At 30.3% G+C, this 17805-nt stretch overlaps 1 protein-coding gene across 1 annotated transcript in view; it reads left to right on the plus strand.

Moving 5' to 3' along the window:
* Positions 1–17805, plus strand: part of LOC106667018 (gonadotropin-releasing hormone II receptor-like) — a 128717-nt gene that overhangs the window by 62903 nt on the left and 48009 nt on the right. Inside the window, exon 5 of the mRNA XM_024225539.1 lies at positions 5812–5871. Within this exon, the coding sequence (XP_024081307.1) occupies positions 5812–5871 (60 nt within the window). The remainder of the gene's footprint in view (positions 1–5811; positions 5872–17805) is intronic.

Genomic DNA, 17805 nt, shown 5'->3' on the forward strand with positions numbered 1-17805 from the left:
CTGTTATTATTTATTTTATTTCTATTATTTTTTTTTATTTTTTATAATCCTCACAAAATATTACGGGTAAGTGTAATTTAAATTGATAGTAGAGTATGCACATTATTTATATTTATATATTTTATCTTTTTGACCAGTTAGTCACTATTTTACACATTTTCATTATAGAATTTTGTATTTTTTTTGTATTTTATTTTCATTTTTAGTTTATTAGTGTATTACTTTTTCAAAAACCTTTCTGACAAAAAACATGTTACTAAACGTTACTGCAGGTCGTTGTGATTATTCACAAAGGTAATTATTAACAGAAACATTCCACCTTAGTTACGATGTAAAATTTTACTCTGGCAAACCACATGAAAGGGACATGAAATTCATTGTTTTCTATTTGCTTGTTCTTACCGAAAATGTTCAACCTGAGTTCTGGAAAACAAACATAATCTTAAATTTATCGTAATTCCAACGGTACTCAGAGACCGAAATAAACAAACATGAGTCTCGTAGCTGTCGCTTGTGCAAATCCTGTTTAAAACGTTTTCAACATTGTCTGGCTTGTCATGAGTTATTTCTATTAATTGTGAGTATTTTAAACCTGCAAATATGTAGTATAAATGTGTGAGGATTGTAAGTATCGAAGGAGACTGCTTTATTTACACATCTTGCATTGCATATGGCATAAGCATACAAAAATTTTATTTAAAAAAATATAGTTGCATGATGAAAAAAATGTTCGCACGACCTAACCAAATTTTCGTTTTCATGTCCTCAACATGTCATGTCCTCAACAATAATATGATGCATGTCCTTTTTAAAATTTCAATTTACTTATATAATTTTTTTTTACATTAAAAGGACATGCTATGCATAAAGGAAACACCCTTTAAATCTAAGGTCAGTAAATTTTACCAACTTTTTTAATTTAAATGTTTTTCTATTATCTAACAAATGTCCGCCATAATATGACTAGGTTTTATATATATATANCATTAAACAAGAAAATATGTTAAATATACTTATAGATGCAGATTGCTTAGAAGATTATGTATCTAGTTTAATTTGAAATAAACTGTTCAAACATTAGTAGAGATATTGCCAATGTTGCAATATTTACATTCCCTCGCATTTTTATTTTATTTTTATTTTGAATTGCATTAAAATTTATTAGAAATTATTATGCTATTTACTGAAAGAAAATTTAATTAAGGGATTTTGACAAATAACAAAGGTTTTAATTCCATAAATTTTGTTTATTGGACACAACATTTTTTAAACTATTAATACCGTGTATAATGCCCTCTATTAGCTAAAACCTCTACCGCGGATAAAAATGTAATATGCAGGATCTAACTTAATAAGATTAAATAAATTAAATGTTACATACACGAATAAACGTTACCAGTAAAATAAATCAAGCAAACATTTTTTCAACACTTCGGGTTCGTTCTATTTTGAACACCCTTGTATAAATATTTTCATCGTAATAAAAAAATAGATATTTTAGGGTGGATCCGCCATGGCGATTTCCTTTTTTTTTGCCGATGTTCGGTATTTAAAGGCTTTAAGGAATTCCATTTGAATTAAAGATTGTACTTCCTTTGCAAAGAAGAATATGTCTGCTTTCAGACTACATCAACGAGGTATAGAAATTAAACATTAATAAGAAAATTAAAGATTAAATAAAAACATACCATGTATTTTATATCTCCAGTTATAATTTAAAGTTTTTGTAATTTTAATCGATTTGCTAGACGCTTTAGAGGGGGTTTGCACTACACGTTGTTACCATATAGTAAAAAATGTAATATAAAATAAAACGTTTTATGTAATTTTGGTTATTTCATATCGATTTTGCAATTATAATTACATAAAATCTAAACCTTGGTAACATTATCTGACCATAGAACAATCCAATTTTCCAACACCGCTTATAAAGTTTATTTAAATAAAATCCACAAGAAGTGTATTTGTAAATGGAACAATAGTACACCGGTAAAGTAAAAAATTGCCTCGAACTAATCCAGCCCAAAACAGTATATTTTTTGTTTTACATAAAAGTCGTGTTTTAGTTAAATGGTGGTTAAAACGAACTAGAACTGGTATTCTTTAAAACTAATTTTTGTGAATTACTTTACTGGAAGAGGTTTATGATTTTTGTCTTATTTCATATAGAGCTTTATTTCATTTTAAATTATCCTGCATATTAGTTGATAATACTAGATAATGAAACAAATTAAATGATATACCCTGAGAGACAAAAAAAATTTGCCACCCTTCCAACAACACAATTCATAATTCCTGCAAATTCTTTGGCAAAACTGGCAGACATTTTACCCTCTTCGCCAACTAGTCGCAAAGGTGGTCGATAGGGTTTAACCGACTTAATTAGGCAGGCAACTCGAAACATAGAATTGAAGCCCGTTCCAAGTCGCCTACGATCCTAGTAGTGTGAGGCCTTGCATTGTCTTGCATAAAAATAAAACGTCGCAAATTAATGGTATATAAGGAACAATTTCTCTCACAGATCTAGCTACCCCTTCAGTGAATCGCACAGCTGTTAGGAAACCCTCGGACAAGATCAAGTTTGTGCGGCCTTCCATATAAATGTCCGCCCAAACCATAACACCACGACCTCCAAAGCTTCTAGTAGTGAAAATGCTGCGGGGGATATATCGTTCTCTTGTTCTTCTCCAAACCCTCTTTTGGGCGTCAGAAGCCTCAAAAAAAACCTTGACTCATCCGAAAACAATATTTTAGTCCAATCTTGCTCAGACAAATTGATGTGATTTCTTGCGAAACTTAACCGAGCTGTTCATTGACTCATCAGACCAATAGCAGTATCAAGTCATTGTTTAATCTCAACAGGGGTATAATTACTAAGTACATTCGAACACTCTGAGGTGTGACTCGAAGGCAACATGATCCATGCCTTCTTCACTAACCTCTAGTATTATCTCGCTAGCGAGGGAAGACTCTTCAGTCAGTTGTTCTGGGACTGTTCTCCATGGCCGGATACGCTTATGCCGCATCATCTTTCAACAATGCTAAGATTCTATCCGAATCTTACCACTTCAAGCCATCACTCAAAAAAATTTGAAACTTAAAAATGGTACAACTTAAAAAAATCAGGACGTTGGAAACAAGCTTTACAGGAAACTAACCAAGATGAGATTAATTTTCAAAGATTTATTTACAAAATCCAATTATAAACATAAATGGGGCATTTGCTCTGTTTTATTTACCTCTAATCCTTTATAACGAACGAAATATTGTTGTAAGTAAATCCATGCAGAACTGTCTAAAATATAATTAAATATATTAAGAGTGGCCAATATTTTTGCTTCTCAGTGTTTAACAACGTTGAACAATGTTCATAACAAGGCAAAAATCAAACAACTAGGTAAATTACTTTTTTTCTGCTCCTACAGCTCAATAGCAAGAACTATCCTACATGTTTGTAATATGCTTTGTCTCAGATTAGCAAAAAAAGGATTGTTTTATAAATTTCACTTCCGTTGCATTCCCAACTTAATTGAAATTTAACCATTGAATTTAATTGAAATTTATCACAAAAATAAACTAACCTGTCGTTTCTTACTTCTTTTACTTTATTTTTAGTATTTTTATTCTAATTAGTCATGTACAAAAAAAATTATCAAATATTCTTTATTTTTATGTTTTTTAGACTATAGTTACAATATTTATACTAAATATTTATAATTTATGTTGCACGACATATGCGTCTGAACGATGAGATACTTTTGTCAAATTTTTTTTTAATTCATCGTTTAATGAAACACGTGCACACTCTGGGAAAGGGCTTTTGACTTCATGAATATGTTATTACAACTAATTATATTATACAAGTCTGATCAGGATGTATTGGGAAGAGAGGGATCGGGATGCCCGCTGCCGGGCTGGGGCGCTTTGGGGTTCTGGAGGTTTATGGTCCCGAGCCCATTATTCAGCTCCTCGAAAAATATACATATATGGCCAATCAGCTCAGTAATGAAAGCCAAAAAAAAAATCGTTTAATGAAAATTATTTACTTCTAGTTTTTTTATTAGCCTGAGGTTTAAATGTTCACAAATCTAATGATAAATCACGTTTTCTTAAATTAAACTATAGGTACTCATAATCCCCGTAATACTTCTCTTTTTTTATTCACTCTCTTATTATTTACAGGTAATACATTATGAATTTCTTAAGTAAAAGTAATGAAAAAGTAATTGTTTGTTTTCAGACCATGATTTACAAAAAAAGCAAGATAAAGTAACAAATAAGCAAGCACCCTAACCTGGCACACATAAACTTTGGTGCTTACGCCTAACTGTGCCATTATGTGAACGTTATGCGAAATCTTCAAATTTACGCATCGTTAATCATAAGACTTTTGCACATAACAGAATCCATTACGTAACAGTTGTTCGAAATTATACAACTAAATGACAATCTTCCGTCAGTATATATTACAAATTAATTATGAGCTGTAGTGTTGGAAAAATACAACTAACTAACTACAAGTTAAAACTATGATAGTATCCAAAGAATAAAAAATTATTTCTTTTTCTCATATTAAATTTCAATTAAAGTTTTATTTTCCATTTGCGTGTTCAAATAAGATTAAGGTCAGAATCACACTCGCTTTACGATTGCAAGTAACGCTTTGAAAAAGCAGATCATCAAGTTATTTGAGGAGTGAACGTTAAAGTTTCATTTTTAAAAAAATACACGTATTTATATTGAAACGATTTATATTGAAAAATTTTAGACGATAGTATACACAATAGTATGCTACAAAACATTCTAATAAAAAACAAATTAATTCACCGGCTTCTATGTTTTTTATTTATAGCAGATTATATAGAATGATCAATTTGATCATCATTAATCTGCAGAGACACCATCACGTGTAACATAAATATCCAATTTGTCTACCTCCATCAATAACATCACCTTACTGACGGAGGTATCGCGATATAATAATTTATAAAATTATTAACGCTACTAAACTTTGATTTTGAATAAGTTCAACCCACGTTTTCGAATATGTATTAAAAATGTGTTTTTGAAATTTAAATTCTTAGATTTATCAAATAAGCTCTGTTTATCGCTGCGCCCTATTTAGGAATCATTTACACGAATTAGATCCCAAGAATATTTTATAAATAATTCATGAACAATAATTTTCATGTGGATTTGCATACCGCAATTAAGATGATCTGGATTAAAGAAACTGTAGCTTGGCATTTAGTATATAACGAAGCTTATCTACAAACCAGGTCTCACTCTTTCACACAAAAACAAAGAAAATATTTATAAAATTCATTTAAATGGACAACTCTCTATTATTTCATTTCTTTTCGTTTGCTTGACTCGATTAAATTAAATTGTTTTTTCTGTTCAGAACTAAAGATAGGTATTTAAATAAAAAAGTGCAGTTTTAGTTTCTAACCTGCTTATAATAATTCTAATATTAGAATGTGTGCATTATCAGAACTGCATAAATACTGCCTGTCGGACACTTACGAACGCAATAGATTACCATACTGCATGAGTCTCATTAATCATCTTTTAATATTAAGCTAACATAAAATCATCATTACATCATTCATGTCTACTTAGAAATTACTAAAAAAAAAAATAATAAGTTACTTTTATATATTATTTGTTTTATATATTTATTTTGATTTATTTATACCAAGACTGTTGTTTAAAGTTTAATTCCTCGATAAATTTTTTTATCATTTTATTGGCATGCTAGTGCCTGAATTTTTGTTAGTGGGCAAACAATAAGAAGTATTTCCCTTCCAGATGCCGCACACACTAGAGGAGTACTGTATGTTCCTAAATGTGTTCTCACCCTTGTTAAAGGTAAGAAATTAACGAAAAAGAATATCACGATAATTATTTATTTTACCCTTTCTTTATTATTCTTTTTATTTTATTTGTATTTTACCTTGAATTTGAATTTCCTCTAAGAAAAATAGGTTTTGAGATTTGCTTTATCAGAAAAGGCTTTTTTCGATTATTTTTTTCTTGTCTTATTTATACAGAAAAGCATGAAATCGAATTAAGATATTTATGTTTGGTTTTGTTTGTAAGCAAAAGAATGTGCATGTTGATTTAAAAAAGTTTATTTGTAAATGTTTTACATGTTCTAAGAAATTAAAATGACTGAAACATATTTTTTTAACTTATCCTGTCAATACGTTTTCCCTGATTAAACCATATTGCGTACAAAAGAACATAATTATCTTTTTCTATTTTCTTCAAAGAATTCTAAAGAAAATCTAAGCAAACTCAAAGAAAAATCCATTATATTTAGTGGTCTATTATTGACCAAATTACTTCTATCAATTAATTAATCTTTTTATGTAAGGTTTTGGTTGAAATGTTCAAAAATGGCAAAAAGAGGTAAAATTCCAAAGGTTGTAGGTTGAGATGGGAAGTTGGTGTCCGAGTGGATCGTAGTCACGATAGCTCAAGTGTAGAGCAGCGGCTTATTTAGCCGAAAGTCATCGGTTCGAATCTCGCTCGTGGCACTAACTTTTTCATTTCAACCAAACCTTACATAAAAAGATTAATATTTGTTTAATTTAAATAACAATTCAGTATGGTACATATGTTATTAATTATTTTATTTAAAATATTTTTTAAAACTGCTTTAGGTGTATTGACACACCAGAGTACTAATAATAAAAAATTAAGTTTTGCTCAATATTTTTTTTAATTTACATTTCACGGCTACACTATAGGCTAAACCGTCATGAAAAACAAGTCTTGCGGAACTGATTATCTATACCCTCTCCAATATTGTGGACGGAAATGGTCACAATTGAGAGTTGGAAATATATTTTTTCGGTTTTAATAATTTTGATTAGTTTGTGTTAATTTTGTAAATTAGATCATTTACAAATTTTTCAATCCAAAATTTTAAAACTAATTGTTTCTGCCCCTTTTTACGTAAACTTTAATTTTAACAAATAACTTTTCAGATATATTTGCGTAAATTCACGGACGGAAAAAATAAAACTGTATCTAAATTTTATCAAATTTAAAAATCAAATTACAATATATAAGGTATAATGGTTAGGAGTAAATACAGCTATGAAAAAATATACATTAAACAATTTTCACTTAGGTCTTTAATTAAAAAATGATTTCTTAAATTAATTATATTAAGGAGACAAATAGCCAAATTAGACTTGGGAAGATAAAAGGTTTTATAGAAGCTTTATTCATCAAAGCTTTTAGAGCCAAACAATATTTTCCTGCTCGTTTCTGTTTCATAATTTTCCCATTTCACTTTGACACGGTTTTGCTTTCCGATTACTCGTTCAAGATTCTAAAGTTTGTCCAGCTATCGAAAGATCTATTTAAAAAAGGTAATTTGAACAATGTTAATATAAATTCGTAAAAAATGTAAGGTGCTCTTTGTAATTTTGAAAATTAAAAATATTTTTAAAATAGATTTTAAAAAATAGCAAAGACAACAATTAACTAGTGATAAAATTCGTTTACACAAGTTTTATACTAAGCAGATATCTGTAAAATCTTTTCATCAAAATGTTGATTAAACTGATGTTACAATGTATGCATATATACAACATACAACAAAGCTTTCGAGGACAAAATGTTTTGAACTTTAAGTCACAGCATTCATTAGAAATAAAAAATAGCGCGTAATTTAATAGACCATATGTACAGTAATTATATATACCTATTGGAATATATTGGAGATATACAACGTAAAGCCAAAAACATACTGCAAACTACAAATTTGCCTAGGGTTCTACTACTTAGAATATTCGACGAACGATAATGAAATATAATTTTCCAATAATAATCATAACTTTAATGTACATACAGCGCTCGTTAATGAAACAAAGTTACAGTTATTCAAAAATTTCTATATGTAATTAACAACTTATCAAATTAGCCTTAATACTCAGTAGTATATTAAAAAACTGCGGCTTTTAAGAATAGAGTAAGTTCAAAACTTAAGGACCTAAAATTCATAAAGGCACTGTAGTATATAAACTGAATTACCACTCAATGTTGCCACATACTTTGACAAAACCGAGCAACAGCAATCTTGCCACAAATCGTACAATAGAAATGCAGATGGAGGTGTGACTGGGCTATCGGGCATTTTCTCCTACAAGTGACACAGTTATGACTGGTAAAATCTGTTTATTTATTTATTTTTTTTACGAGGGTTCGCAACAGCAGGGATCATATCAACCCTCAGAGTGCCGGTGTTTTTGAAAAAAAAAGCCCATTTGTAAGTATGTCTGTTTTGAATCCATCGGACTTAACAGTGATGAGCGCCGTGTCAACGCCCAAACCGTTGCGGCCACCGACGCCGCAAACTCTCTTTATTGTGGCCAATATTTAGGCAGAAGATTAATAAATGAAATCATATATACATCAATATACATTATAACTAAACTATAAAAGGTCTGAGAGTTTTATGCAGTCGAATATTAACATATCCAAAACAGTATTTATAATACAATAACTATTGATTAATCATCAAATCATCCATCAGTTTAATTATATTTTTGTAACTATTATAGGTATTTTAACTATAATTTAATGATTTAAAATCTTAGATTAATTTAGGATAAATAGATACAATAAATAATCTGGAGGTTACAATTTCAAGATAAAATAAGTAAGTTCGTTCCACTATCCATTTGGAAATTCATGAGGTTTGAACCCATAAGTTTCTGAATACAAGTAGTTATTCATATTGGTAAACTTTGTAAATCATTTAGTTGTTTCATTAAGTAGTAATGCAAACAACTTTATACAACAACGTAAAACGATGTAACATGTGTCTGTCCTAAACTAATTACATGGTGATTACATTAATGTTTTGGAATTTCTGCTATTTTAAATTTAATCTAATTTAATATAACATAATTATTTTATTTTTCAATAATTTAATAAAATTTCATTCAATTTATTTTATTTTATGTGGTTTAGGTTGAAAAGAATTTATGCTGGGTTTTAAAAATACTCATTCATTTATTTTGTGTTCAAATCTTACACCTTTTTTTTAATTTCTAAGCCTCCGAGATTTTCTTTAAATGTCGGTGTCTATCATTGTTTGCTTATGATCCACAACAAAATAAAAAATCCGTTAAATATGATGAAGAGTTTTGGAAAAAGAGGTACCGAAATGTGAAAAAAAAGATGCCATTTTCTGGTCGAGCTGAAGCATTCCCGTTGCCTAACTTACGCTGTATAAATGTTACGTACCATCATCAATTATAAGGAACATTATTCATGTACACTCAAAAACAAAACAACTTGTATTTTGTTGTTTATTTCAAACTGAATGTATACTTTTTTATCGTTATATTAATTAAAGCATACTTATTTTAATCTAAACCAAATTAAACGAAATCATAAATTCCGGAATTTTAATAAAAAATATGTAATTTTTATGTTTTGAAAAAATTCACCAAAACAATGCAAAATCATTTAGATAGATTAAAATTTAATTAATAATCACTAAATGATTTTCCACCATTTTGGTAAATTTTCTTTCCAACCATAGTAATTAAATAATTTTTATTAAATTTCATGAATTGCTGATCTCAGTTTAATTTCGTTTACATTTAAAATAAGTATGATATAGTTAATATAAGAATACATTTTATACAATTGAAATAAACAACAAAATACGATCTTCCTTTTTATTTATTTTATTTTTTTAAATATAAGTTTATATGGATATCAGAGGTCTCTAATTGATCATTGTTGTATGAATTCCTCTCAAATTCCTTATGAAACTAGTTTTAGATTTATTATTCCATTATCTATACTGTTGGGTAGAATATTGACCAGCTATCAAACTTGATCCATCATCCTGTATACAGGGAGAGCGAGTACGGGTACGGGAAAATTGATGGTAGAATACTATTTACTTGTGTGTGGAGAAATGGGAAGTGAAAATTGAGGTATGATTACAATTCTGCAGAATATGTATTTTATTAAGAAGGCCGTGAATAAATATTATATAAACCATTTTCTTCTTTCAGAGAGGGCATCTGTTGTAATTGTAAGTTAAAAGAACTTGTTTTGAAGCGGATTGAGACTAATTTTAGGAATTTCCCTTGTAACTTTTGGGTGTTGATATTAGTAATGGGGATTAAAAAATTAGCATACTCTAGAACTGGTCGGACTATAGAAGTATATAGATCGGATGACATGTGAACTCATGGGAGGATTTATAAAGTAAAGCTAGCTGTTTGTACGCTTTTTGCAAGTGGTTTTTATGTGAAGTGTGTGGTGATTAGTGACCGTTAATCGATAATTATTCAGAAATCGTGAGATGCGGTCTAGTGTGATGTAGATTTCAGAAAAACATTTTCTTTAACGTGCCAACGTTTCGATCTTTATTGAGATCATCTTCAGGGCCTGGGATTTACAAACATTGTTTACATTAAATTCACTAATTTCGTGGTCCGCTTGACCAATTAAATCATTACAATTAATTACGGTTTTTAGTTGAGATGAAAAAAAATTAATGGCACGAGAGGGATTCGAACCCACGATCTTTTGATACGCCGCTGCTCTACCACCTGAGCTATCGTGACCTCTATCCACTCGGACATCAACTTCCCATCTCAACCCCACCTTCTGAGTTTTCCCTCCTTTTTGCCAATTTTCAAATGTCGTGTAATCGAATTGGATTCTCGGTCACAAAAAATAGCCACGGAGAGCTTTAGTGAATTAGACGATCGATTACACGACACGACGAGCTCATGTGGTAGAGCAGCGGCGTATCAAGACGAAGGTCGTGGGTTCGAATCCCTCTCGTGCCATTAACTTTTTTTCATCTCAACTAAAAACCTTAATTAATTGTAATTGTTTACATTTAACAAATACATTTAGGATGTGGAAAAGTGAATTTATACAATGCAAAATATATTTTTAATATTCAATCAAAGTATTTCTACTCACTCAAAGTGTTTGTCTTCTGTGTAATGTGTAGAGATTAGTGACCGTTAATCGATAGTTATTCAGATATCGTGCGATGCGGTCGGGTGTAATTGTGCCATTCTTGAGAGTGCCAGTGAGATTTTGCTGTTTTATGTTTATATACGTTGAATTTTGAAGGTGTGGGGAAGGAAGTCGGTATAGAAAAGACATTTTTGTTTAAGGCGTCGGCTTCTTTGAGATGAAAAGAGCCGACGAAGAGAAAAAAATGTGTTGGTAATGGTTCCATTTCAGGATTATATAGAAAGGGATAAATAGGAAAAGGAAAGCTAAATTGTTGGACAATTAGACTATGAAAAATATTTGATGTGTGGAATGTAATGTAATGAAATATGTATGTTATCTGTATTGAATTTGATTAATGATATTACCGTAGCTGCGACTGAGTTTACATGTATCTGTTCTGTAATTGATGCTGTGTTTATCTCTGTTGGTATAAACCATTTCTAAGAAATTACGTTTATGTTTGTTTTGTTCTGTATGTAATATTTTTGGATTTTTGAAGTCGAAATTGTGTTGGTGTTCAAAATGGTGGGTAGCGAGTGCTGTAGGATTTTGCTTGGGTTTTTTGCAATCATAGATATGTTGCTTTACTCTCTTGTCCAGATATTGGGATGTAAGACCGATGTAAGTTGCCGGACAGTTTAAACAGTTGATCTTGTAGATTACCTCAGATTTATTTGTTATTGGTGTGGGATCTTTAATTTTGGAAAAAATTGTTTGGCTTGTTTTATAATTTTTGAAAGCTATTTTGAAGTTATCGGACGAGAAAGAAGCCGACGCCTTATACAAAAATGTCTTTTCTATACTGACTTCTTTCCCCACACCTTCAAAATCCAACATATATAAACATAAAACAGCAAAATCTCACTGGCACTCTCAACAGGACACGCAAAGATGGCACAATTACACAGAAGACAAACACTTTGAGTGAGTAGAAATACTTTGATTGAATATATAAAAATATATTTTTCATGTATAAATTCACTTTTCCACATCCTAAATGTATTTGTTAAATGTAAACATTGCTCGTAAATCCCAGGTCCTGAAGATGATCTCAATAAAAGATCGAAACGTTGCCACGATAAAGAAAATGTTTTTCTGAAACCTACATCACACCAGACAGCATCTCACGATTTCTGAATAATTAATTTTATATGAAGGTTGAATGTTAATTTCGTATCATACCAAATTCTTAAATCTTTAATGCCGGACAGTTTTATTAATCATGTATGGAAAAGAAATATGTATAACTTTACGGGAATAAAAGATACTAGAGCATTAATTGTCCAAGTTTAAAGACAAATTATTTTCATAACACCATTGATAAAAGTTGTCTAATAAATGCAGAAGAGCAGAACGATCTTTGATATTATTATATTACAATTATTTATGATTGATTATTTTAGATCGTCTGCAATTAATATTGTAATAAATTAATAATAGAAACGATCTTCCAGAATGAAGATTGTAAGTAAAATAAAGAGAACAAACAAAACTGGACCCTAAGGAATCTTTCCACTTGGGAGAAATGATTTGACCAAAAAGTCTCAGATGAACGAAAAAAGGTTGTTTTTATTTCAGTAAACTTTGCTAACCAAAATGTTTGATAACCTTTAGGTAAAACATAAAAACGTACATTAAGATAGGTTTTGACAACAATCGACATTAATATGGAGTCTTTAAACAGCGTAAGGGATGGCGTTGCAGTTAGTGTGAATGTAATTTAATATGAAATGTTTGAATGGAAGAGTTTCATCCCTTAATACCAAAAAATTTTGGGGTCTAGTGAGTAAAGTGAAGAAAATGGCTTCTTTCCCAATTATTTCGAAAAATATCGAGTACCTGGAGAAGAACGAATTCTAAACAAACGAACATAATTTTAAATGCAAGTATTTTTTAACAAATATAATGTATATTTTGTGTTTATTATGTGTATATTTTATCCACTACCCTCAGGTACAGAGAGGCTGGCAATACAATAGGGAAACGTTAGAGACCTTTATGTTAACATGCCAAACTTAACATGAAAATATAACTTGGGTGCAGCGTCGGAAAAAATAAATTTGAAGAAAAAACGTGCTAGAAGGAAGAAAGCGAGAAGGAAAAAATAACAGCAAAGAAGAAGGGGGCTGGGGATGACCTTGTAGTTTTCTCACAATACTACTTTTTTAAATTACATGTTTGTAGATTGAACATTTTTATAGTTGTAACATATGCTTTTAAATTTTACATAGTTTTTTATTACAAATATCCGTTATTTCTATTTCAATTATTTTGCCTAACCTGTCGTAAGCGGTTTGAGAAAATGAGTTGGAGTTCAAGGAAAATTGGAAATCACCAATCCTGTCGATAACCAATCATTCGGCCTGGTTTCTTCTCTTGGGTGGGTTCTATTTCACGCTCATGTTTACTTCATGAGTACAGACGGTCCATGGTTTGAATCGTACGGATTTCACCATGTGCTAGCGAAGCAAAACGTCAACACAATAAGAGAAAGTGCGCAAAACCGTTCATAAAAAACCATTTTCAGATTTGTCCCTCGGTACTTTCTTATCTCCAGATGAAAGAGTTAAGGGATGAAATGACTTTTTAGAATAAACCCACCGCAATGCGGGCGGTGCATGAAATAAGAAGACAGGTTGGAAAAAAATAAGAGAATAAATTTTCTGGTATAAGGATAAATTATAATTTCTGTTAAATAAAACAAAATATTACCATTTCGAGAAGACCTACGCCCGTGCGAATAAAAATGGGCAATTATTAATCCTTTCGGCACAATACGACCAGTCATGAATAAATCACGAATTACCACGTGAATGTGTGCGCGCGTGTGTGTGTCCATTCCATCCTTCTCAAGGGGAACTTAGTAACTTGTAAGTGTGCAGTTGATGGATATGCATAATAGCACTTTCTCCCTCTCTAATAATGAAACTGTCCCGTGACCTCAAGAGGCATTCTTTTACAAGTTTAGTGGAGAGAATATCGACACTGTTGTAATAAAGATAAACAAACTTTTTAAAAACTCCAATAGAGTTTGTGAAAACTGGCATCATTCTTTCATCGGTATCTACCGTACAGGGAAGAGATCCTTTCTTAAAGAAGACACAAAGAAGAAGTAAACACCACCGAAAACCAGCGAACATGGTCCTCAACTTCACCTTGACTGTCGCATTGCACTGATGATACCTCGCCTCCTCCGACACTGACAACATAAAAGACATTAGAAACCCAGTTCTAATAACCATCAACCTTGGTTCAGCAAAATTACACACTTCCGAGCACATGCTCATCCATTATTTTGATTAAACATATAATATCATATTCTAAATAATCAATACCACAAAATATAAACCAATGCACAACTTAATTACACGTTAAAAGAAGAAATTACACCATAATTTAATTTAATTTACTTTCCAAGAACGATTATTGAAGACAAAATAAATAATTTGTTGGCGCATTCAAAAACTAGATCCAAAAGAGGAATTGTATACGTTCTTGGGTACACCGTCAAATTTATTACCAGGAATTTATATAACTCTGATAGTGAACATTTTGAACAAATGTTACAAACAAATGAAAAAAATTTCAATCCATGTACTTCATAAATTCCAAAATTATTAGAGAACATATTGAAACTATTTAAACTCTACAGTCTGATGGAGAAGAATTAAAAGTCAAAATCAATCTCATGGCAAAAGTAAAAAATGTGGAAGCACATAATAGACAAAATTTAAAGATTCATCCCAGCAAATGCTCGTCCTTTACCAGTTGCTTTCTGGTGGTCTATAGGACATTGAAAACTCTGCTGCTTTTTATAAATTAAAATCTTTTCGCCCAACTATTGTGAGTAGTCATGAGTTATTCTCAGAATTTAAAGGCTTACAAAATTATTATAAAAGTAAAATGTGCATAGATGTAAAACTCAATAACGTTTCAGATTTTGAAAATATGTCAAAAAAATTTTTTTAATGATTTATAGTACATTACAACTACCTTCAAGTAGGTAACAAGTAACAGTGAGCAAGGTAATATATAAAAAAATAAACCAAGAGTGAATAAAATACCCATTGGTATTACTCCAAAAATGTTAAAAATAAATGATATATTAGAAAAAGATCAAATAATGTATTTTGTAAACGTACTTTAAAAACTTCTCCATCAAAATCACTCCAGAGCAAATTCCAGACTTCAGAATTAAATGGGAAAGATTTCAACCTACTACAAATACTGAATCAAATCGACCAAATTGAACAAACACTTTCTATATAGCGTATATATATATATATATATAGCGCAGTATATAAACAATAATACTTTACGTTATAATCCCTGTAATAATAATAACATTTATATTCACGTTGAATAAACTAACAAAAAAGAATAATCATTGGTAATAAGCGTCCAGATACATTAGAAATATAAGGCAAATATTATGAATCATTTAATAAAATTATTATTATTCGTGTATTAAGTTTAGTTTTATAACACTAGTGTATAGCGTAGTGATTTCAAATTTACCCATAAAAGAACAATTGTAAGACTCCCAGGAGATGATTTCTCTTGAGAAAAGAGGTGTTATATTAATATCTTATATGAATAATTATTTTAGTAGTAACTTTAGTTGCTAGTAGTTAGCTTTAGTTTTTATTTTAGTTTAGTAACTAGTGCATAGTAGACAGGTATGCATAATAACACTTTCTCCCCCTCTAATATGCAATTGTTCCTTCCCTTGACCTCAAGAGGCATTCTTTTACAAGCTTTATTCGAATGAATATTGGCACTGTTCTAAGAAAGAATTTTTTTTAAATTCCACTCGAGGTAGTTTATAACTTATGAGTGTGTGTAATTTAATTAAAATTAATGAATTGAAGTGTGGAACGCTGTTATTCAATTCTATTATTTTAGTAATTATANTCAACAATTTATTCTTAAATTATATTACAAACTTGTATTTTTAATACCTGATACCCACACACAATCAATTCTCTCTAGTAAACCTTCAACAACATTATTATTATTCCTCACACTACTGGAGTCTCGGTGTATTAAAAAAAATTAAAATTAAATCAGACAAATCCACCCACATTACCTTCACTCGCCTTAAAAAGATCTCCCTTCTAGTCTATATAAACGATATTCCCCTTCAAACTGGGGATAAAATGCGGTACCGCGAACAAACACAAACGCTTGACGTGGAATCCTCACACAAGACACAAAGGGCATGAACATATGACACGATACATGACTCTTTCACGACTTGTTGACAAAAGTTATGATTTACCTATCAAAAATGCTCTAAAACAACGTAGTTAACCGATACGGACGTAGGGGCTAGAAGTGTGGGGTTCAACCAAACATTCCAACATCCGACAACATTCAAACTGCCTAATATTTAATCCTACGAAAAATCCTCGATGCTCCATTTTCCATTTTATGTATCGAACGTATCTACATAAGCAGACTTAAATATTCCATTCCTCCATGATGAAATCCGCTTCTGTTATCGAAAATTTCATACAACCCTTCTAACCATCGTAAATCAGCGCATCAAAAAATTCGCATCTCGACACATTCCTTTAAACTTCCTCGTCGACTGAAGAGACGATGACCGCGCGATAGTTTAATATAATTTTTTAATATTTGTTTCTAGCAAGTACAAAATTCTTTTAAAAACATACGCTTGGTTTAAATAATTCAAATGTGAATTTCTTGTTAAATTTTTGTTGATATTTTGCAATTACAATTATAATACATTGTTAATTGTATGTATACTTTGTTAAAACGAACAAATAAACACACAAATATATATATATATATATATATATATATATATATATGCTAAATATTGAACGAAATATATTTAGTATAAAATACTTAAAACCTAAAAATATTTAGTTACTATTAATTGTACGTTAACTTTTTTACATAAGACCTACAGTAAAATATACGTGCACAGTAATAATAATAGCTATTCCTCCCTGTAACATTTTTAATAAAAAAAATAGTGCTGTATTGATTCGTAAATTTTAACTCGACAAATTTCAAGTGATTCAAGTTGTAACAAGTGTCTGGACTGAAAAGTATCATTAATACTACATTGTGCTACTAATCGTCGATTCCTTCTTTTTTTACTAACGTTCATAATAACTTTGAATTCCCAGATTTGTAATTATTCCTTTTCTCAAATAACGTTTTCATTTAATTTTAAAATGTGTAAAAATTTAGATTGTATCCTACGTCAATGGACAGTTTTACTTGTTTACAAAAGTAGAAATACTCCTTTTTTATAAGGACCTCATTTAAAAATGTCTTTTGGTTTGATGAGCAAAGTTTTTCCTTTCTTCTTTTTAGGATTTACATCTTTTAAAAAATTTAGAAATCCGAGACGTTTGTGAAAAAGTTGAAAAAACAAAGAAACTCGTAGGCATGACCTTTTTAATTTTGTCTCTTGTAACAATTCTCTAACTTTAAATCTGAAACCTTTGTAAAATGTGTTACACTGAAATATTGAGAACACAAGGTTATGACGGCATTAGATTGTATTTTTGAAAACAATCGATTCTAAAGCAGTGCTGTAATTAGTTTTGAACAGATTTCGTCGTGATACTTTTTAAACATTGATTGTTTTGTCGTGCGATCCCATTCTCCTTTTCGTTTGTTATTTAGAAGAAATGACAAACGATATTGAAAAAACTTGGTTCACGGTTGTTTCTTTGTATATTTAAAATTATGCTTCGGGAAGTCGTCGAAGCTCAATTTTGTCGTCTAGATTATGATACGAAAGTT

Source organism: Cimex lectularius, unplaced genomic scaffold (assembly GCF_000648675.2).
Source record: "Cimex lectularius strain Harlan isolate CLEC.00 unplaced genomic scaffold, Clec_2.1 scaffold72, whole genome shotgun sequence".
In the NCBI taxonomy this organism is placed as follows: domain Eukaryota; kingdom Metazoa; phylum Arthropoda; class Insecta; order Hemiptera; family Cimicidae; genus Cimex; species Cimex lectularius.